At 35.5% G+C, this 23,872-nt stretch overlaps 2 protein-coding genes across 2 annotated transcripts; one reads left to right on the forward strand and one right to left on the reverse strand.

The window, feature by feature from the left end:
• Positions 1–5,339: 5,339 nt before the first annotated feature.
• Positions 5,340–5,891, reverse strand: LOC109162665 (uncharacterized mitochondrial protein AtMg00810-like). The gene has a single exon (XM_019311349.1). The coding sequence runs from the start codon at positions 5,889–5,891 to the stop codon at positions 5,340–5,342; it is 552 nt and encodes a 183-aa protein (XP_019166894.1).
• Positions 5,892–18,846: 12,955 nt separating this feature from the next.
• Positions 18,847–22,826, forward strand: LOC109162759 (lignin-forming anionic peroxidase-like). Its single transcript, XM_019311440.1, has 4 exons — positions 18,847–19,184; positions 19,643–19,834; positions 20,309–20,474; positions 22,275–22,826. The coding sequence occupies exons 1-4, from the start codon at positions 18,963–18,965 to the stop codon at positions 22,664–22,666; spliced, it is 972 nt and encodes a 323-aa protein (XP_019166985.1). The 5' UTR covers positions 18,847–18,962; the 3' UTR covers positions 22,667–22,826.
• The last annotated feature ends 1,046 nt before the right edge of the window (positions 22,827–23,872 follow it).

Genomic DNA, 23,872 nt, shown 5'->3' on the forward strand with positions numbered 1-23,872 from the left:
TGCTCCACCTGCATAGGTAATCCAATAACTTGAAGTAGATTTCTTTGTATCAATGTTTCCTTCCATATCTAAATCAGTGTACATGGTAAGAATATGTTCATTGTACCAAAGTACAAACTCAAACTTGAAGTACTTTGAAGATATCTCAGAACCCACTCAGACTTGAAGTACTTTGAAGATATCTCAGAACACACTTCACAGCATCACAATTTTCTCTCCCTGGATTTTAGAGAATTCTGCTAACAACACCCATTGCATTAAAAATATCTAGTCTCGCACATACCTTGTCAAATATTCCCAATCAACTACCTGGGTTCTGATACCACTTTATTCGGAAAAATCACACTTTTTGTGAAAATGAAAGTCACAGACCCGACACGGTGCACAAATACGAGACAACACAATCGCTCAAAAATTAATGAGCAACACAAGAGACACAAGATTTACGTAGAAAATCCCAAAACCACGGGACCACCACCAACAACAATTCCACTATAACAAATCTTGGGTACAAAGTTTCTTGCTACCACACGAGCCAAATATCCAAAAAATCATCAAAATACAAGAAACTCTAGGCCAAAGACATTCTCGAACAATCACAGGATAAACATGAATAATATCTTGTACTCAAAATATTCAACCACCACGAATAAGATGAAAGTGAATATAAATAGTACGAGAATATCCAAAAGATGCTTGGAACAAACAAGCTGACCTCTCAAAAGTATTTGATGAAAAATACCACCCCAGAACTTCGGCAAACTCACGGAAAAACCAACAAACATGCGACAAAGGATGAAACCCGTCAAACACGTTGTTGTCGAACTGCTGAAGGACACAAAGAGACAAACAAAAGAAATATTTGTTTTATTTCATTGCCTTACCTCACGTATGCCTTTCCTCTTTGCTGAATCAACATATGTGTGTGTATCAATGTTGGAGAAGAATGTTTCCCCTTTTATAGCTTCACTACTTGAACATGGGAATTATGAGGAGTAAATGTGACTTAATTTTCACCTCTTTATATGCATGACTCTTCTACTTCCCCAACTTCTTATATTCCTAATATTATTATATGCGGAATAATAATAATAATAATAATAATAATAATAATAATAATAATATAATAATAATAATAATAATAATAATAATTAGAGCTAAACAAAAATATAGTGGATACAAAAAAGGCTTGGTATAAACATGGGATATTTATCACATAGGAGGGAAGCGCAACCCAACAAACTCTCCTCACAACTATGTGGTAGATATCGTCATCCCAAAGATACAACAACACCACTGCTCCCCTGCATAAGTAATCCAATAGCCTAAAGTAGATTTCTTGGTATCAATGTTTCATTCCATATCTGAATCAGTGTACCCGGTAAGAATATGTTTCCTTGTATCAAAGCCCAAACTCAGACTTGAAGTACTCTGAAGATATCTCAAAACCCACTTCACAACATCACAATGTTCTCTCCCTGTATTTGAGAGAAATCTACTAACAACACCCATTGCATGAGAAATATCTGGTCTCACACATACCATGTCAAATATGCCCAATAAAAAACCTGGGCTCTGATACCACTTTGTTGGGAAAAATCTCAGATTTTTTTACAATGCAAATCACAGACCCGACACGGTGCACAAATACGAGACAACTCAATAGCTCAAAAATAAATGTCAACACAAGAAACACACGATTTACGTAGAAAACCCCAAAACCACGGGGAAAAATCATGGAACCACCACCAACAACAATTCCACTATAAAAAAATCTTGGGTACAAAGTTTCTGTCTACCACACGAGCCAAACATCCAAAAAATCATCAAAATACAACAACTCTAGGCCAAAGACATTCTCTAACCTTCACAGGCTAAACATAAATAATATCTCGTACTCAAAATATTCAACCACCACAAATAAGATAAAAGTGAATATATATATTACGATAATATCCAAAAGATGTCTAGAACAAACAAGCTGGCCTCTCAAAAGTATTTGATGAAAAATACGACCCAAGAACATCGGTAAACTCACGGCAAAACCAACAAACATGCGACAAAGTATGAAACCCGACGAACACGCTGTTGCTGAACTACCGAAGGGGACAAAGAGACAAGCAAAAGAAATATTTGTTTTATTTCATTGCCTTACCTCACGTCTGCCTTTCCTCTCTGCCGAATCAACATATGTGTGTGTATCAATGTTGGAGAAGTATGTTTCCCTTTTTATAGCTTCACTACTTGAACATGGGAATTATGAGGAGTAAATGTGACTTAATTTTCACCTCTTCATATGCATGACTCTTCTACTTTCCCAACTTCTTATATTCCTAATATTTTCATATACTGAGTAATATAATAATAATAATAATAATAATAATAATAATAATAATAATAATAATAATAATAATAATTAGGACTCCTTGTGCGCAGTAAGCAAAGGTCTAGCCTCTATGGTTCGGTTGAGTTACTATGATTTACATCCTCCCAAATGCTCTGTCGGGCCGGGGTGTGGGTGACCTTTGGGATTGGGGATTCAACCTTTGGGAAGAACAATAATAATTAGGGCTCAACAAAAATATAGTGGATACAAAAAATACTTGGTCCAAGCATGGGTTATTTATCACATAGGAGGGAAGCCCAACCCAACAAATTTTACATGCAGCATAAAGTTAGCGCAATATAATGTAGCCTAAAGAGCATTCCTTAGCTGAACAAGCTAAGAATACTCCTGCAACCATTCATTCTGTGGCTTCATTCCCATAACACCAAAGGTCCACCCATCTATACTGGGTTATAGTTTTTAGTGTTCAAAATGTTATAAATGGACGCTGTTTCAAAGAAAAGAAATGTATGAAAATATAAGGGCAAACATGTCAGCCAATCCATTCTTTTGTGAGATGGCAAATCAGTGGCAAAGGAACGTAACGTCCATCTGATGTGGTTCCAGATGGAAATAGGCTTTGGGCTATTAATAAGCCTAACATTCCTCTTCCACCTTTGGGATGGAAACGTGAATTAGGATTCAGAGCTGTCGTAAGTACTCGCTTTGTATAAGTGTATGTCTCTATCATTTTCATTTTGTTTTTACTAATTCCATCATTATATTTTTTTTTCTTCAAAAGTATAGTAGTTGGCCTGCCATGAAAAATTTCAACTAATACAAAGCTAGCTAGCTTCAACCGTGCAAGTTGGTGGCACGGTCCGTGCAGCAGTCGTGCAAAATTACATACAGCGTGAGTTTTAATACATCTGATTGGATCTGCAGTATATATCAAATCAAATAATAATAATAATAATAATAATAATAATAATAATAATAATAATAATAATAATGTGGTGTTGCAGGTTACAATTGTCAAAGAGTAGGATGCCATGCAAATGAGGAATTAATGAGGAAGAATAAATGCAAATGTCATACTTTAATGTAATTTAATGACGACATGTCTTTTCAATTGTATTCAGGTTTTAAATTTGACCTAGGAATTGAACTTGTTAAGTGTGTCATGTCGAATTTCTTTAATTGAAAATTCTCATATCAGATACCATGATTATTGTAATTTTAAGATAAATAAAAACATTATAGTATAAATTGATATATTAAAACATTAAAAAAAATCGCGTACAAAGAAATTTTTAGAATAGATTAACAATGACGAGTTCGTGAGAATCGTATTCAAACCTTTAAAATTTAGTGAAAAAATAAAAACATTTGTATTTTGTGAGAATTAGGGTTTGGGGAGGATAACAATTAATTTATTTTATTTTTGAAATACTCATAATTGGGTAGTCGTGATTCAACCTACGACCACCCATTTAGATTGGTAACAAATGTGTCGTTGCACTACATAGTAGTTGACAGATAAAAATTAGTATAGATAGATTGGTGTAATATCAATGTTCGAATTATTATTGTTTGTGTAAATAATAATTAATAAATCATTATTTTCTTATAAATTTACGTTATTATGTAAAATTTCTAAAGAATATTATTAATTAATAGATATAAGTTAATTTCCCTATAACATTTTGTTATCAATTACACTTTATTAATTCTTTTACTAATAAATGATTTATCCTTTAGATTCGATATTCTAGGTCAAACATCAATTTTATAGTTAATTTATCTATAATTATTTATAATTTTATATGTGCTCACGCAAACAATGCAAAAAATTAAAGAATTAAAAATTTCATCCTATTTATAACTTATTTTTATTTAATTATTAAATGATTTTTTTTAATTTGTGGTGTGATTGGCTAATTTATAAAGAGTGTGCGAATATATATATATATATATATATATATATATATATATATATATATATATATATATATATATATATATATATATATATATATATATATATATATATATATATATATATAAAATTGTTAATACATAAAAACATACGTATATATATTTTTTAAAATATGTGAAACAGAGCTAGGACAAATACAACGAAATAAAGTATGTGCCAAAATATTTGCAGACTGCGCTTAACATAGACACAGAAACACAATTTAAAGAATCAAATAACACAGCACAATCACTAAGAAGAAGACCAATGTAAGAGGAATTATTAACCACCTGCGTGAGACCCCTTTGAGCAGTAAGGCAATCAGTTTCAAGAACAGAGTGATATATATATATATATATATATATATATATATATATATATATATATATATATATATATATATATATATATATTGTGTTATTTAATATGAAATAGGTATTTTGCCTAATTAAGTTTGAAATAATTATTAATTATTATTTGTGTGTGTGGTTTATAAGCACAACTTCTAGTTGTGTTAGACATTTCCATTTCTAATTAAGAGGGGTGTGGGGTTCTTGAAGTTGGGGATTCAACCTTTTTGTAGAAGAAGACATCTTCATTTATTTTGGAAATATGAGGATAGCAAGTCTGAATATCATTCACATAGAACTGTACAAGTGATAATATAAGCATATATAGAAGGGTCCTAATACAACGTAACACAACTATAAGATTCCTAACACTCCCCCTCAAGCACAAGGTTGTTGTGCAACAACATTGAGCTAGCTAGTCTCATAGAAAGGCAAATCGTGAATCGGAGAGAGCCTTGGCAAAGATGTCAGTCAACTGGTGTTTTATAGAAATAAAGTGAACCTGGATTTCTTTCTTAGCCACCTTGTCCCTGACAAAGTGATAATCGATTTCAACATGCTTGGTCCTAGCTAGCATGAAAGACCGGATTGGCACACAAGTAAGTTTCTCCCAAGTTATCACACCAAAACTTGGGTGGAGATATAGGACACATCCCGAGTTCCCTTAAAAGAGAAACCAATCAAGTCACATCAGCAGTGCCTTGTACTCAGCTTCAGTCGAGGAACGAGCTACCGTGTGCCGGTTACGACACACCCAAGACACCAAATTTTGTCGCAAGAAAACCGCAAAATCACTCGTGGATTTTCGATCCTTCAAATAACCAGCCCAGTCCGAATCTGAAAGGGCAAGAATCTCAGCAGATGAAGACTTACAAACACACAGACCAAAGTGTAGAGTACCTTTCAGGTAGCGTAGAACACGCTTGAGCATGCTCCAGTGTAGAGTCGTCGCCGCATGCATGTATTGACACAACCTGTTAACCGCATAGGACATATCAGGCCGTGTCATAGTCAGATACTGAGGAGCCCCAGCTAGGCTGCGGTACTGCGTGGAATCAGCATAGGGAACCTTAGAACTCTCATAAACCTGAGACAAAGAGACGGGCGTAGGAAGAGACTTATAGTCAATCATACTCGCACGCTTCAAAATATCCTTCATATACCGCTGTTGAGACAAAAGCAATCCGTCCCGGACTGGAACCGTCTCGATGCTAAGAAAAAAGGATGAGGCACACATGTCTCAAATCTTGAACTCAGTTTCCATCTTTGCAACAAGATCAGACACACGAGCAGAATCAAACCCCATAATCAAGATATCATCTATAAAAACAAGTAGATACAATTGCACAGAGCCACATGAATAAATAAACAATGAACATCAGTCTTAGATGGCTTAAAATCAATCGAAACCAAAAAGGAGTGCAACCGATTATGTAACACCCCGTGTTACGGCCTTTAATCGCGGATTAATTATTTAATTAATTCCGTTAATAATAATTAAAAAGGATTTAATTTGGTTAGGATTCTCTTTAATTAATTAATGTGGTTGATGAGGACGTTTTTCACGCATCCATCAAGTATCAAATTACAGTATAGAGTTTAGATATCGTTCCACTGGAGATGGCTCTTGTAATGTTAGGAATTGATGTAAAGTGGAGTTAAGCACAAGCTAGAACTATCCTTTTAGAAGCTAGACCTATCGATAAGGAGTTGGTTTGATATGATTAGGCTAATAAAAATTAGACAAGTAAAACAAAGGACCGGGACTTGGTTGATTCAAGCTAAGATGCCAAATATTGTACTAAAGATAAGGGAATTAAACAAGGCATAGGGTAAGTGAGATGCACAAAAGTGTCCAAATACCACTCTCGTAGCTATTTGGACTTGCAACCTCACATTGAACTCCACTCTCATGACAATTCAACCCAAGGATGCCCAAACAAGAACACAAGGCAAAGATTCCCCTTAACACCCAAAATACTCTCGTATTGGGGAAGTGTGTGAATGTGTGGCTAGTGTACAAGCTCTACTATCGTAGCAACAAACACACTCCAAATCAAGCATATAATTGGGATTCAACAATCATACACAATTTCTTAACAAACCCATTTCACACAACAACCCTAGATCACCCAAATAATCCTCTTTATGTAATACAACTCAAATAGGCATCAATAGCAAGAAATCAAACCAAATCCTAGTCCCAAAACACTTAGCTACTCATAATATAACAATAGATACACAATATTAAAAGAGAAATTGAAAGCATAGATGAAAAGTAAAGAGAAGAGATGTATAAGAAAACTTCTCTATTGAAGCTTTGAAAGCCAAGATTTACAATGTTCTTGAGCTTGGAAATGGAAAGGAATCACAAATCTACACTAATCTAAGCTATTCTAAACTAACCCTAACTAGAGAAATGAAAGGGAAATGAAAGATGTAATGAAAGATATGTTTTTGGGGTGAAAAAATCCCCTTAAAAGGGTAAAAAACGGGCTGCAAAAAGTTGTAGAGGGCTGGCCACGGGCGTGGCTTCACCCGTGGCCAGAAATGAGGGCACAGTGCCCAGTGGCCACGGGTGTGGCCACGGCCGTGGCCAGACCCGTGGCCACAGGCAGTGTGCACTGCCTGTGCACTAAGGTCGTCTTCTAGGCCAGATTTCACCCTCAAAACCTTTGAATTAGCATTTGTGGTCTTCATCGAAGTTGTAGCTCTTCAAGTTAGCTTTCCAATGACATAAAAAAACACTTAATTTGGACACTCCTACGCAGAGATATGGCCAAAATACGGAGACTGCGCCAATCTGGGCGAGAAATGCCACCTTACTATCTTTTGCTTTGCCTTTGCATTGAATTGCCTATATCATCAAGACCACTAAGGCACAAATATTTGGCACATGAAAGAGTGTTGTTCAATCTTCTTTTCTTTATTTTGCCTCACAAAAATATCCTCATGCTATGATGACTTGAAATCTTGATCAAATAACTCAATGTTTGGCTCAAAACATCATTTTCTTGTCAAGTCACCTAAGCAAAAACAATCATTCCATAAGTTACCAAACTGGCTCCATAATATAATGATTAACCAGTAAAAATACCAAAATGTGCAAGGAAAAAGCATTAGTTTTAGACATTCATCAGTGGTCCACCATGGATTGTGAACCCTTGCCTAAACTAGAGTCTTAAGCCTATTAGGAATAAAGGGAGTAGACCTTTTACTAGTCAGATTCTAATTTGGAATCCTAGACCTATATACCTATTAGGAATAGAAAGTAGGTCTTTACTATTCAGACTCTGATTATGATTCCTAACTCTATAAATAGGGGATTAGAAAGCAATTAGAACCCTTATCACCCATAGTTATATTACACGAAATTATTCCCAAGAGATTCCCCACCACCAAGCCTAGGGAGATCAATCGGATGGAAATCTTAGAGAAGAACTTAATAGCCAATGGATGATTAATTAAGGCTAAGAGGTAACCCATGTCTTACAAAACCTATTCTCCTTGCTATATCTTATTTATTGGCTCCTTTGATAATCGTATGTGTAATTCTGTGATTGAGTCCTGATAGAGCCCTTGCATAGGATTTATATTGTGCTTATTTGATAATCTTGATATTCTTGATATTGTGATTGATTGTATGTATGATCTTGTATTTTAATTATGCCTAGAGCCCTAGGGTTTATATCGTGAATTTCATATTATGGTGTTCTTGGTATATTTGGGTGGGTTTATGCATGATCGGGTGTTGAGTCTAGCCTAGGACTTGTATTTAGGACTTTGCATATAGATTTGATGATGTTCTTGAGGTTTCGAATGCTCCTGAACCGTTATATGATTAATGTTGAGTCTTGGCATGTTTAGGAATCGTGTTTGGTATGATTCTTGATTTAATCCTGTTAATTGAATCCGTGGTGTTGTCGTTATGTGTTTGAATGTGTCTGGACATGGTTTTGGGTTCCACGAGAGATCCCGGGACCGAAAAGTTTCCTGGGTATCAGTGGGGGGTAGGTGGGGGCACAGGTACCCGCCACCTACCCGCTGCCCGTGAACACTGTTACAGCGGGCAGCTGGCGGGCGGTGGTCTGCCCGCCGGCCACCTGCTGGAATAGTGACTGGCCGCCGGCGGGCGGGTGGTCCTCCACCCACCACCCACCCGTTGGAAATTGTTGGTAGGTCGTGATGTTTTCCCCCCGTTTGTTGTTTTCCCGTGTCCCATTGTACCCCGTTTGTCGTGTATGAGTCTCATTTGATGTTTTGAATACCGTTCTAGGAATTTATGTGTAGTACATGTCGTTGTTGTTATGTCTTGATTAGTATTGATTGGTTATGTGTTGATTGAATGATGATGAGTATCGTGGTCATTGCGTAATGACCGGTGTGACAGATGATGATGATGATGAAATTGTGATTGGTGGAAATGAATTATTGGCGAATGACACAATGAGTGCCCGGTCATTGTACTAAAGGTACAGGCCTAGCGGTTATTGTGCTGAAGGCACAAACCCACCTTTGACTTGCTTACCGTTGAGCATGGGTCAGTTTATAAGTGCTGCGGTGCCATGTCGGGGCTATATGCGCTGACCCTTTGGTATTGGTACTAGAGGTACGGATCATGCGAATGGCACTGCGGCGCTATCTTGATATGTTGGTGGTTGAAAGGTGGTTTGTCGGTGGGGGCATGTAGTTGCCCTGAGGAATAAAGGAGGCGATATAAGGGTGGCCTGGAGGTATAGGTTGGAACTGATATAAGGACGGATGGGAGCTAGAAGGTTGGAACTTGGTATAAGTTTGGAAGATGGATTGTGTGACTTGATGATTGCTTGTTAAATGATTGTCTTGAATTCCTTTGTTGTCTCTACTTCCTATTTGTATGCTTATCTGTCTATTATGTCTCGCATTGTGTTTCTAGGATGCATGCTAGCCTTTATGATTGTGCTATATTGTCGAGTCTATTATCGTGTCTTGAGTCTTGATCTCAAATTTAAATTAGAGTCTCGTAGGTTATATATGTATTCCGGTTTCAAAATGATTTTCTTATATCTAACTATATTGTACTTAACGCGTTGGAGTGGGTTACCAGCATTATTCGCTGACGGTTGTTACACCGTATGTTTTTCATGTGCAGATCAGTAGCTTCGGAGCGCGTTAGATGAACTCATGGATTTAGTTTAATATTAGTTATAGTTTATGCCTTGTTCAGTTAGTTTAGCCTGTGCATCTAGGTTCTCAAACCTAGATGTGGCATAACACCCCGACTCTTACGGTTTATTTATGCTCTGTTTGCGATGACCAACGATAGTTTGCGTTATTTATATAAGCTTTTAATTATTTTAAAAATTAGGGGTGTTACAGATTAAACCAGGCACGAGGAGCCTACTTGAGCCCATACAATGACCGCTATAATAGGCAGACATGATCAGGAGTAGCCTTATCTTCACTGCCCGACGGCTGACGCATATAAACAGTCTTAGCATGAGCACCGTTCAAAAATGCGTTGTGGACATTCAACTGCCTGATAGTCCACCTACAAGACACCGCCAAAGACTACAAGCAAACAGTAAACAGTTTAAAAACTGGACTAAAAGCCTCAAAAAAGTCTTGGCCAGCCACTTGATTAAACCCCTTGACAACTAGACGAGCCTTGTCACGTTCTATCATTCCATCCGCCTTATGCTTAGTACGAAAAACCCATTTACACCAACAACATTTATCCTATGTGTAAATGGTACCAACCGACAGGTCTGATTCTGTAATAATGGATTAAACTCGAGGTCCATGGCCTCGCGCTTCTCGGGATAAAAGACAGCTTACGAATAACACGTGGGCTCGGGAATACCAACCTGAGTAACCAATGTCGCCGACTGACCATCACCATGGGACTGACTCTGTAACTACATCGAGTGAATTCAAACCGCAGGTCGCTTCACACGCCGGCCACGCGTTTTGGGGGTGGAGCCGTCTGGGCAACATACGGAGCCTGATCCGTGACCTTGCGCAAAGACGACGGTTGCTGACCCGAGTCAGAAACAGCAACAGACAGCTCAACCGACTCAGTCACGGCAGTATTGCCCCCATACACACTATTACCTGGCATATTCACTCTAGCAACGCCTCATGGCTCCTCCATCACAGAATGAGCACCCTGTGCAGAAACACCAGAACTCCAGAAGCAAACGGATAAACGGACTCGTCGAATCGCACATGGCGATAGAAGAATACCTTGTTAGTATTAAGATCCGATCCATACAAAGGTACCGACGAAAGGAAAACGGATAGCCTAAAAAGACACATGGGGCAAACCAAAATTGCAACTTATTACGGTTATATGGACGCAAGAGAGGATAACATAGACACCCAAAAACACGCAAAAATGAATAAGACGAAGAAGAATGATGAGTACGAATATGAGGCCTATGATCGTTCAAGACACGAGTGGGCATTCTATTTATCAAGTAGACAGCAATTTCGAATGCATGATCCTTGAAATGAGAAGGAACCAAGGTCTGAGCCATTAAAGCAAGCCCCGTTTCCACAATGTGACGATGTCTGCACTCTACCCGACCATTCTGCTCGTGGCCCGCCACTTTAAACAGGACTACCTTGGTGGTAAGATCCTTCACTTTAAACAGGACCGCCTTGTTGGTAAGAGTCGTTATTATCTTTTGCAAATTTCTGAACAGACAATAACGACGCAGATAAGCTATGAACAAGAAGAACATCAGACAATCTAAAATTTTTAGGAGAACTAGCTACCGAAGCAGAACCAATACTAACGATAGGCAAACTTGTACCATTGTCGACCCGCAAAGTGTCAGGTCTAGTATAATCCGTCGTAGATGACATCACGGAAGGGTATGGAGTAGCGTGATTCGACGCCTCAGTATCTGGAAAACCAATGATGAGACCCCATCGAGCTCGCGGCCCCAGCCGGAAAAACCATGTTGGCCTGCGGTCCCGGTGCCTCGGAGTACCGATGATAGCATGATAGCGTCGTGTGAACACCGCCATTGCAGATTTGGTAGCGGACACCGGAGTGCTAACGACCTCGACCGCGACCACGCTGTCAGCCACGACCACCACCTCACTGGTTCGATTGCTGCCCACCATTCCGACCACCGCGTTGAGCCGCCATGGCCACTGGAGCGGCTGCCGAACAAACATCATCCGCATAAATAAACTCCTGTGAAACCAAGTTAGAGAGCTCCGTCAACATTAACGGCGAATCCCTTGCCAACGTAGCAACTAGTAGCCGGAACTCAGGACGGAGACCACGGAAGATGTACAGATTCTGATCATGTAGCGAGACATGACGGTCGACCAACGCTAGGTCTTTGATGAGCATCTGTGCCCGTCCAAGATAATCGAAGATGGAGGCGTCACCTTTCCTCAAAGCTTGTAGTTGATCGAGGAGACGAAGAGCCCAGACCCTCGTCGTCGACCCCAACGACTGCTCAATCGCCATCCAAAGCTGCCACGACGTCATTCTTCTAATGGCCAAATGCATATATATATATATATATATATATATATATATATATATATATATATATATATATATATATATATATATAAAACACTAAAAATGCAATTTGTTTTACTTTTCCAGGTTTGCACAGTTAGTATTAACGTTTTGCACATTTAGTGTTAACATTTTACATATTTAGTATTAAAACTTTGCACTTGTAAAAATGGGAAAGTACATTGAAATTAGGGTTTTGATTTTAGAGTTTTATGACTGAATTTTTTATTTTATTTGGTCTAGTGGTTCACTTTTTACTACTTAAGGTCTAATATTTATGGTTTAGATTTAAAATTTAACATTTTCGTTGATTTTATAGAATTTACCAGGTTTGCACATTTAGTTGTTAAAGATTGCATATTTAAGTTATAAAGTTTGCATAGTGGAGTTGATGATAATTACGAAACTGCCACCATGTCTTTAAAAAAAAAAAAAAAAAAAAAAACTAATAAGATGCGTCAAATTTTTACAGATGTAAGGTTGAGGTTGGTCATTATTTCTATCATAGGGAAGTGTTCTCACAAGATCCATAGCCTATATATATATATATATATATATATATATATATATATATATATATATATATATATATATATATATATAGTCGGGTTCCTGCGCGGATGTGCGATCATACGCCACCAAGTATGGAAGAATGCACCACCAAGTATTCAGAAATGCATTGGGATGTGGTACATTTGTGTGGTGTATTTGTGCTTTTAACTCTAGTGCATTTCTAAACACATGGTGGTGCATTTATGCATACCTAGTGGTTCATGACCTCATGTCCCAGGGTGTGATAGGTGCGTGTTTACATTTCACCCTGGTGCATTTTCTGAACATGTTGTGGTGCATGACCCCACGTTCGCACGGGAAGGCATGTCCGCATTTTATCAACTATATATATATATATATATATATATATATATATATATATATTATTTTTTTTTGAATCCGGTGCACACCCCCTAGTCAGCGAGCCCGTGAGCACACTCCCTGATCGTTGATTTTTAATTTTTTGACGATTCAGATTGATTACCACTTGGATCCCATGTTATACTGATTTTAGATGAAGCATGGGTGTTTTTGTCCTTAAGCACTATATTTATTACATTCCATTTCATTTATTTCCATGTTTATAAAGATTTGTAACATTATTTCAGCTCTCCTTAATCAATATTTCCCTCTCTCTTAGTGATTTTCTTTGGAATTTTACGGCGGTGTGTGCGTGGGTGTGGAATGGTGTGTGCGTGGGTGTGGAATGGTGTGTGCTTTTACTGTAACAGGGTACACCATGGCGTGCTGGTTTTTTTTCATAAAATTATGTGTTTTGGTATGTGTGTTTCGTGATACAGGCATGTACATTTTGGTTTGTGTGATACTAGTTTCGGGCGTGTGCGAATAGATATTCAATGCGTAGTAGATATAGTATTGAGCTTGTTGTGTGTGTGTGTGTATGTTTTTTTTTTTAAATTGTGGAGAATTTTACGATGGTGTGTGCGCTGGTGTGGAATAGCGTGTGCGGTTTTCTGTAACAGGAGGTGTACACCATGGCAAACTATAAAATGCACACACCATTCCACACCCACGCACACACCGCCGTAAAATTTCCCATAATTTAAAATTTCAGATGTACAAAATATAATTAATTATTACTATTGATAGGTCCCTAATAATTTAAAAGAGTAAAAGACATTTTTAGTCCTAAATTTATAGTGGCTTGGACAATTTTAGTCCTTTATAAAAAAATTTGCCATTTTATGGACAAAGTTATTGTGGCAAGGACATTTTTGGTCCTCCGTCTATATTTCTGTTAGATAACCGTCTGAGAGAGGGGTAATTACATCAATTTAGGCTATCTCCTTCTATCTATTAGATCTATGTGTCTTTTGTTTTCTTCTCGGTCATAATTCGAAGGAGTCGGAGAGTCCAAGTTGCAATTGTACGAAGAAATTACCAGAGAATCGAAGCCGCCAAACAGGTTACTAATCAAATAGATAGAAAGAGAATTGAAGCCGCCAAACACACATAGATATAATAGATAGAAGGAGATTGTCGAAATTGACGTAATTTCCCCTCTCTCATACGGTTATCTAACAGAAATATAGACGGAGGACCAAAGATGTCCTCGTCACAATAACTCTGTCCACAAAATGGCAAATTTTTTTATAAAGGACTAAAATTGTCCAAGCCACTATAAGTCTAGGACCAAAAATGTCTTTTACTCTAATTTAAAATATCAATTTCCATTCATAATCTCCCTAATCTAATGCTTAAGATTCCAATTGAATTATATCCATAATTAAACATATATCTACAATTACTATTTAATCCTTTTGATTCAAATATATCCTTAATTACTTTCACAATCTCTTATAATCTCAACCATTTATGGAAAATGAATCAATGGATATCATGAGATCTCATGATCTCATCTAGTATAGGAGTTGCACATATTCGAAGCCTATATATATATATATATATATATATATATATATATATATATATATATATATATATATATATATATATATATATATATATCTCCAGTTCATATGAAAACCACACCACTGGTGAGAACCTGTGGACAAATCCAAGCCATCAATCTGGAAGATCTAATGGATAGGAAATAAAGTAAAAAAGGAGCGAGGTTATTTTTATAAATATTTCAAACTTTTGAAATTTGTACATGGATGTAAATTTCTTTGATAATTTGTGTGTAATGGTGCGAGAAAATAATTTCTTATATTTTAAAGAAATTTTAAATTTGGCGCCAAGATAGATAAATACGTAATTGAACAAATTTTGTAGATCCTCAAGTCACCTGAGAAAAAGAATCTGACCCATTTAGTGAGATTTACTTTTCTTGATATCATGTAGTTTTATTCTTAGTTGACCAAAAATTTTCTAATAAGTCAAAGATTGCATGAAACGTGATAATTTGCAAGACCGTTTTTCACAAAATGGCTATAATACCCCCAAATTCTAAATACAAAAAACCAAAGAAATACATAAGCGAATTCAAAACTTTAAACTCAGTGGGGTGTTCTGCCACGCTTAGGTTACTCTAAACCCAAACGCACAGGCTTATAAGGTTCTAACTGCAAATCCATATACAAGGTACAAAACAACTAACTATAGAACATTTTAGGTTCTACTTCAATCAACTATACGATCCATACTAGATCGCGTACTCTCGGGAAACATCTCTAAGCCAACCGGAAATCATTTTAGAAAGATTAGCGAATAATACTAAGTAAATCCACTCCAACATGTAAAACTACGTACATATACTTTTATATTCAAATAAGTTTTGCAGCGGTATGACCACACACACACACACGCACACAAATAAAGCTCAATTCTATGGGTACTAGGCTCATTTCAAGAGAGACAAGGGAGACAAGCTCATATCAACATAGATTTAAGATATCAATACCAAAGCATAAACAAGATAGAATTCCTAGAGTTCTCACATCAACAAGTTACAGTGGTGTATATATATATATATATATATATATATATATATATATATATATATATATATATATATATATATATATAGCCAAGGAGTTTATATAACAATAGCCAAATGCTCAATTATCATATCAATATCCAATTGTACTCCAATCCAACCTTTACACCAAAAGTCTAATATGTACAACAGTCCAACCTTATCCACCAAAGTGAAGCCTAAGCTTCTTTCGCCGAATAAAGTGGAGCCGAAGCTCTCCAATTCCGCCAAACAAAGTGGAGCCGAAGCTCTCCAATTCCGCCAAACAAAGTAGAGCCAAAGCTCATATCCACCAATCTCAATAATACAATATAATCAAAGAAGTGTATATATATACATAACCACATATAACACACCGACCAAATGGATCCCAAGGGATTAAGATTCAATGTAGAATAACGATTCATTAACGAGGGAAAGGAATATACAATGTACTAAAATATCTCAACGATGCACCAAAGACAGATTAACAATGCACGAGGAATCAAAGGAATGCATTCTGAAAATGCATAGGACTCAACAGGTCTGAGTGACGGGGGCAGGAGGCCCGTCGTGCACTCCCGTGACGGGTGTGGGTGGCGGGCTCAACCTCCCTACCACTCACCCCTGCAACATACCTTGCGGGGCTATCTCACGAGGCCAACCACCCGTGACACGCACCCACAAGGCCAAAAACATTACAACAGACAGTAGCTCAACCGAATAAATTTCCAATGGAACAGTAACAATTTTCATCACTTCAGAAATTAAAATATCAACAAGAAATCTCTCCAAACAAAACCAAAACACTAATAAAACATAAGGAATCAAGAATAGACATCATAGCTCAATAATAACACAAAGAACACTAAAAACAAGACTTAATTATTTCACAAAAATAACATCGAGATCATACTCATGGATTTCCAAGAACATTTATATAAGTTGGAAATAGATTTTGATGGAATGGAGTTTACCTTTTGAAGCTAGCTAACCCAAACCTCAAACACCAAGCATCAACCTAGCAACTCATCTCCACCTTGATCATCTAGAAACCCAAAACCCACCATACAAAAAGGGTAGGAATCATAAAGATGGTGAACCAAACATAAGGAATATGGAATAGAAGGAAAGGTCTTACCATTATCTAGCTTGAAAGACAATAAAGGATGGATCTTTCTTGATTTCTTGAAGATAGATGAAGGATGAATATTTGGTAGAAGGGAGAAGGAAATGGCGTGACATTGAAGAAGAAGAGGGAAGTGAGAGAGTGTGTTATGTCTAGGTTATATTATATCTTGTATGGATAGAATAGGATAGATATACATATGTATATGCATTAGCGTAGAAGAATAGGAATTTGGGCTCTTATATTATGTATAGGATTTGTATAGGTATATTGGGCCATAAAATCAAATAATAAGTAAGAGAATAGATCAAAGCCCACAATAAAAATACGTGTATATATATATATATATATATATATATATATATATATATATATATAGACTAGTAACAATCGTTATGCTATGGAACCGTGTCCAGCATGTATGCCGGACACGGTAACGCTGCCGTTAGTGGCACCGTTCTCTTTCACTTTTTTTTTTTAAGAAAAAATTACAGACCACTTTGTTATAGGAGTATATGTTCATAATTGTAAGTTCATAATGTCAGAGCTCTGTGTTCATATTGCATAACTGTACATTCATAATTGCATAACTGTACATTCATAATTGCATAACTGTACATTCATAATTCAATAATTGTAAATTCATAATTTTCGAAACTCTATGTTCACAATTTTAGAGCTCTATGTTCATAATTTTATCACTATATGTTCATAATTATAAGTTCATAATGTCAGAGCTCTGTGTTCATAATTCCATAACTTACATTCATAATTCCATAACTGTACATTCATAATTGCATAACTGTACATTTATAATTCCATAACTGTACATTCATAATACCACAAAAGAATAACGTCTTTAACGGCGAGACAAAATCAATTTTTTTTTTTAACTAGAAGGTCGCGTTTTCCCTTAAGACGACGTCGTTTTGGACTCGTGTCGACAATACATTGTGGACACGAGTCTACAGCATAATTTGCGGACTAGTAAGGATTGGACTTGATTTAGAAATATCCTAAGAATTATTTTTAATTAAAGAATTGGACTAAACAAGAGAATAAATTGCCTCTTAGAAAATAATTACGGTGGGAGAACCCGGTATAAAATATACGGAGTGACAACGGTTCTTAATATAAATTAGGAATAAGGGTCAAATAGGCCATCCAACTGCACACAATAATTCAATTAGGCCACTGAACCTAAAAAACTAACAATTGGGTCCCTAAACTAACCAATTTCAAACAATTCTTCCAATTTGAAGGTTTCCAACAGGTCAACAGGTCATCCTTCCAAATTAATTATTTTTTAAAAATAAATTTTTAAAATTAATTATTTAAATTTAAAAAAATATTTAAAAAACAAAAAAAAAACAAAAAAACTGGACTGGCCGGAGACAACGTATGTTTTTTTTTTAAACAAAATTTAAAATTAATTATTTTTTAAAATTTATTTTTTTTAAAAAATAATTAATTTGAGAGGATGACCTGTTGACCTGTTAGAAACCTTGAAATTGGAAGAATTGTTTGAAATTGATTAGTTTAGGGACCTAATTGTTGGTTTTTTAGGTTCAGTGGCCTAATTGCATTATCCTGTGCAGTTCGATGGCCTATTTAACCCTTATTCCTATAAATTAATATCATTTTAGATCAAACTTAACCATATAATGTTGGATCTGATCCATATATGATATATTTTGTCATATTTGTTTTCCTAAATGATATGCCAAACACACCTATCTCGATCTTACTTACTATATTAGGAAATAAAAAAATAATAATATAATATACCCTTATTCCAAACGGTTTCTATGGTTCATGTTGGAGCACAAATCATGGAAACTATAATGCGCCACCCAGAGAAAGGTGACTGCTAGCTAGCAAGAGATTCAACGCGGTGGAGCAGCCAATGCTGACTGGCTGACTCAATGCAATACTATAATATACGTACCATTATTGTAGTTTATAGTTTTTAGAATGCATTGTTTTCCTCGATATACATATATAAATATGAGTGTATGGTGGCATCTGCTATTCTCAATCATCTTCACTTTGCATTATATTTCCATTACCCATATATACATAATACACATACATTCTCTTCATTCACGTCAAGAGAAACCCGAGAAAAGTTAGTCCAATTTTCTCAACATTAATATTAATAGATATGAGTTACCATAATCATTTCTTTGTAGCTATGGCTACCGTGTTTTATGTCCTTTTGGTTTTGAATGTCTCATGCAAAGCACAACTTTCTTCCACATTCTACAATGCAAGCTGCCCTAACGCTCTCACCACCATTCGCAACACTATCCGGCAAGCGGTTTCAAGCGAACGCCGCATGGCTGCGTCACTCATTCGCCTTCATTTTCACGACTGTTTTGTTCAGGTTAGCTCTAAACTACATTTGCATGCAGCTTAATTTTAATTTGTAAGAGTTTTTTTGCACTTTTGGTCTCAGGACTATAGTGGTACTATCAGGATTGATCCACGACTTTCAAACCTTACAATCTCGGTCCACGACTATATATATATTTTTTTGCAAAGTGGTCCTTCCGGCCTTTTTTCTGTCAATTTATCACCGGAGTAAGTACCATTTCTGGCAAAAGCAAGCCAGAAAATTGACGAAAAATGAGTCGGAATGACCATTTTTGCAAAAAAATAAATAAATAAAATTGTCGTGGACTAAGATTGCAATGTTATTTGAAAGTCGTGTATCAATCCTGATAGTGCCAGTATAGTTATGGGATTAAAAGTGGGAAAAACTCGCTTTTGTAACATAAAATACTTATGCATTCAAAGCCTATAATCTTAACTAAACATCATTTGATGGTGTTGTACGTTTAGGGTTGCGATGCATCAATTTTGCTAGATGAGACTCCTTCAATTGAGAGTGAGAAGACTGCATTGCCAAATCTTGGTTCGGCTAGAGGTTTTGATGTCATTGAGAACGCAAAAGCTGAGGTGGAGAAAATATGTCCAGGCATTGTCTCATGCGCAGATATTCTGGCAGTAGCCGCACGTGATGCATCAACTCTTGTGAGTCGTCTACTATACTATACTATGGAGAAATTATTTCACCCTCCAAATAATTCCTATTTCATAAGCTCCCCCTAATTTTTCTATCTTTAATTTCAATGGTGACTGTCCTTCGAGACTATCTTACATATTTTTATCCAAAAGACAGATCGGGTCAAAATGGAAATATAATACTACTAAAAAATATAATATTAATTTGAATTGGAATAAGGAGTTTGTTATTTATACGGAAAAATATAATACTTTTGAGGGGAAAAAATAATAATTTTAAATTAAAATGTAAAAGTTTTCCCTTATGAGTAACAAACATTTTATTCTTGATTAGTACAAGTTTTTGCCAAATTTCAATTCTTCATTAAATATCCGCTTTACAAAAGTCCATATATTATTCAGTACAATTACATAATATCATATACGGTTGTAGAAAAATTTATGCATGATTTGGCTCACTTGAATTGTCAAAATGTTAATAAGGTTGGAGGTCCATCATGGACAGTTAAATTGGGGAGGAGAGACTCCACGACGGCTAGTAAAAGTGTTGCAGAAACTGATCTTCCAAGCCCCTTTGACACTCTCGAAACCCTTATATCAAGCTTTGCAAGCAAAGGCCTTAATACGAGAGACCTGGTTGCTTTGTCAGGTATATCTTAATTCCATTTATCGTCTCTCAAGTTTATGTTTTTCCATTTTTAGTTCTTGAATTTAAATTTGATTTTTTGACCGTAAAAAATGTGTCATTTTAAATCTTCAGTAAGAAACTAAGAATCATGAAAACTAAAAATATAACATTATATTCCTAATGGCATGAAAGTTAAAAGTAACATATTCTTAATAATGAATGACCAAATATATTCTTATTAAAAACTTCAAAGACCAAAAGGGAACAAAACAATAGTAAGCATTAAAACTGAAATTAACTACCCTGAAAGAGTTGTGGGATAATACACTGAAGTAGAGTTTATCGCATGTACCCGATAACGGTTGTTGAATTGGCTTCCATGTTAACAAAAAATAAACAATAAAAAATAAATAAATAAAAAATACTCGAATTAACATTATATTAAATTATGTGGTCTAATGGTATCCGGGGTGGACTTCCAAGTGGAAGGTTGTGATTTCGAGCCTCAGTGGAGGCGTTATTGGCTCTTTGTGTTTCAGTAGGTTGAGAAAGTATATGAACAGATACTACAATGTAATAGAGCTAGTAGCATTCAAAAAAAAAAAAAACATTATATTAAATTAACTAGTATTTGTCCCGTGCGATGCACGGGAAATATGTTATAAAAATATACCCTATATGAGGTTTATTCATATATAAAAATTTTATATATGTGTGAATTGCTATGATAAAATTATGAACATATATAAATATATTTACAATTAAAATAATAATTGATATTTAAGGTGGGTGTTTACTACAAATCTTAAACTATATTAAAAATTGAGTTCATAGTATTTAATATTACAAAATTTTAAGGACTTAGTAAACTACAATAGTACTCTAGAAATTTCAAAGGTCTAAAAATTTTGATCCGCGGTGACTCTGAAAATTGTAATTCAATTACTATTGTAGTTTACTAAGTTCTTAAAAATTTGTAATATTAAATACTATGTACTAAATTTATAAATTGACCTCATTAGAATAATCTCAATTGAAGTTTATTTGTGAGTTTTTGGATGGATTGGATGAGGCAAGAGAGATGAAAATGAATTAAAGTTAATTTGAATTTTTATGCACCATGTAATAAGTAAATAAATAAATCTTATAACTATTATATAACCATAAGGTTTCTTAACTATAATATAACCATATGGTTTAATTTAGTGAGCAATTATTGTTACAATAATTGCTCACCAAACCATATAGCTATATTATAGTTAAGATTCATAATGGAAATCTATTTTAAAAAGACTAAGGCCCTATTTCGTAAAATAATTAGCCTATCAATCAATTTTGGTTTATTTGAACCAATATGAGTGTTTGATTAATTTATTTTTTGTAACAACTTATTGCTCCACAATGTTAAAATTTAAAAAACTGCTCAAGATAACTTTTCCGATAAGTTTTTTGATAAAGTCAATTTGCATGTAATCAACTATTAACTGACAACTAATTTACCAAACACTTTTTTACAATCAACTAATGCTATAAACTAGTCAAACTCACTAACTCAATCAGCTAATAGCTATTTACCAAACACCCCTAAATAATTGAAGCATGTGTTTTTTTTTTTTTTTTTTTTAAATGAAGCATGTGTTTTATCTCAACTAAAATTCTAAACTTATTGTTTGACTCTCATGATCATGACTTTTGGCATAAAACATATGCTCTATCACAACTAAATGATTAAATTTATAATTGGTTATTTATTATATGCTTAAAATAATAGCATTGATTGTTATAATAAATAATATATTTGTCTTGATTTATCCTGAATAGGAGCACACACAATAGGGCAAGCGCAGTGCTTCCTTTTCCGCGACAGAATATACGGCAACGGAACAGACATAGACAGCGGCTTCGCCGCCACGCGGAGACGACAGTGCCCGCAAGACGGCGGAAACGGCAACCTGGCGCCGCTGGATCTGGTGACACCAAACTCCTTGGACAACAATTACTACACAAACTTGATGCAGAGGAAGGGCCTCCTTCAATCGGATCAAGTCCTCCTCAGTGGAGGATCAACGGATAGCATCGTTTCAGAGTACAGCGCCAATTCTCGGGCGTTTTCAGCCGATTTCGCGGCGGCGATGATCAAAATGGGAGATATCGGCGCCCTCACCGCCCAAAATGGGATAATCAGAACGGTTTGCAGTGCAGTCAACCAGTAATATTATTGCATTTTGCATGCACACATTTAACATATTTTATTGAATTATATTATTAATAGTCTAAGTTGTTTTAATTATTTATTTCATTGATTGTAATAAGGTTGCATTAGTATTGCAACAAAATGAATAATACTAATATTTTTTTTTTTTTTCATTTTAATACTCCATTTGTCTTATTTTATGTGTTTAGTTCAAATAATGACAATCTTCATTTTATATTTTTAATAACATGACAGCTTTATATAAGTATGGAGAATATTGCAATACATGTCTTATAATGGTGTTTTCAAAAATTAGTTTGAGCTCCAAATTATTATATGTTGGATATTTATATAATAAATAGTTGAATAGATTATTTCCGACATGTCTATCGGTAGCATAAATGATATTTTGGTGTTGTGGAGTTGAAAATATTATTTATGTTTAGTAGGAAGTTTATGAGTTAATTGATCAAGAATGTTGGATATTTTTTCCCAATTCTGAGAAGTTAGACCGAAAGGTCACCTTCCGGGAAGTCCAAATTAAATTCTTGGTAGTTAACTTCTTCGATATGGTCGGAAGGAACACATTCGGAATGATCTGATCGGAAGGAACCATTTCGGAAAGAACTTATCGGAAGAAGTCAATCATAAGGAAAGCTCATTTTCTGGAAGGTTTTGGGAAAATTTATTCTTGATTAGTGTGTGTATAGCAAATTTAATAACCAAGGTCAATGAATTATTATATTTCTTATATGTGGATGACATACTTATTTTTTGGACTGATTTAGACTCAGTAAAAGAATTTCTCAGCACTAGTTTTTCAATGAAAGACATGGGAGAGGTTGTGGTTATCCTAGGTATTATGATAAAGGAAAATAATGGAACTATTTCTTTAACACAAGCTCATTACATTGAGAAACGGTTGAAGAAGTTTGAGCACTCTGATTGTGCTCCGGTGTCTATTTCGATGGGAGTGCGGTGTCCCAATTGGAGGATTCAACTCTAATTGACTGCTTAATGTATGTCATGACTAGTACTCGGCTGGATATCGCATTTGTAGTAGGGAAATTGAGTAGGTATACTAGCAACCTAGTATGACTCATTGGCAAGCTTTAAGAAGAGTACTAAAGTATTTGAAGAAAATCATAAATTATGGTTTGGTATATTCAAGTGAGTCTTCTATCTTAGAAGGGTATTCGGATGCAACTTGGATTTTCAATCAAGA

Source organism: Ipomoea nil, unplaced genomic scaffold, assembly GCF_001879475.1.
Source record: "Ipomoea nil cultivar Tokyo-kokei standard unplaced genomic scaffold, Asagao_1.1 scaffold2957, whole genome shotgun sequence".
Classification (NCBI taxonomy): domain Eukaryota; kingdom Viridiplantae; phylum Streptophyta; class Magnoliopsida; order Solanales; family Convolvulaceae; genus Ipomoea; species Ipomoea nil.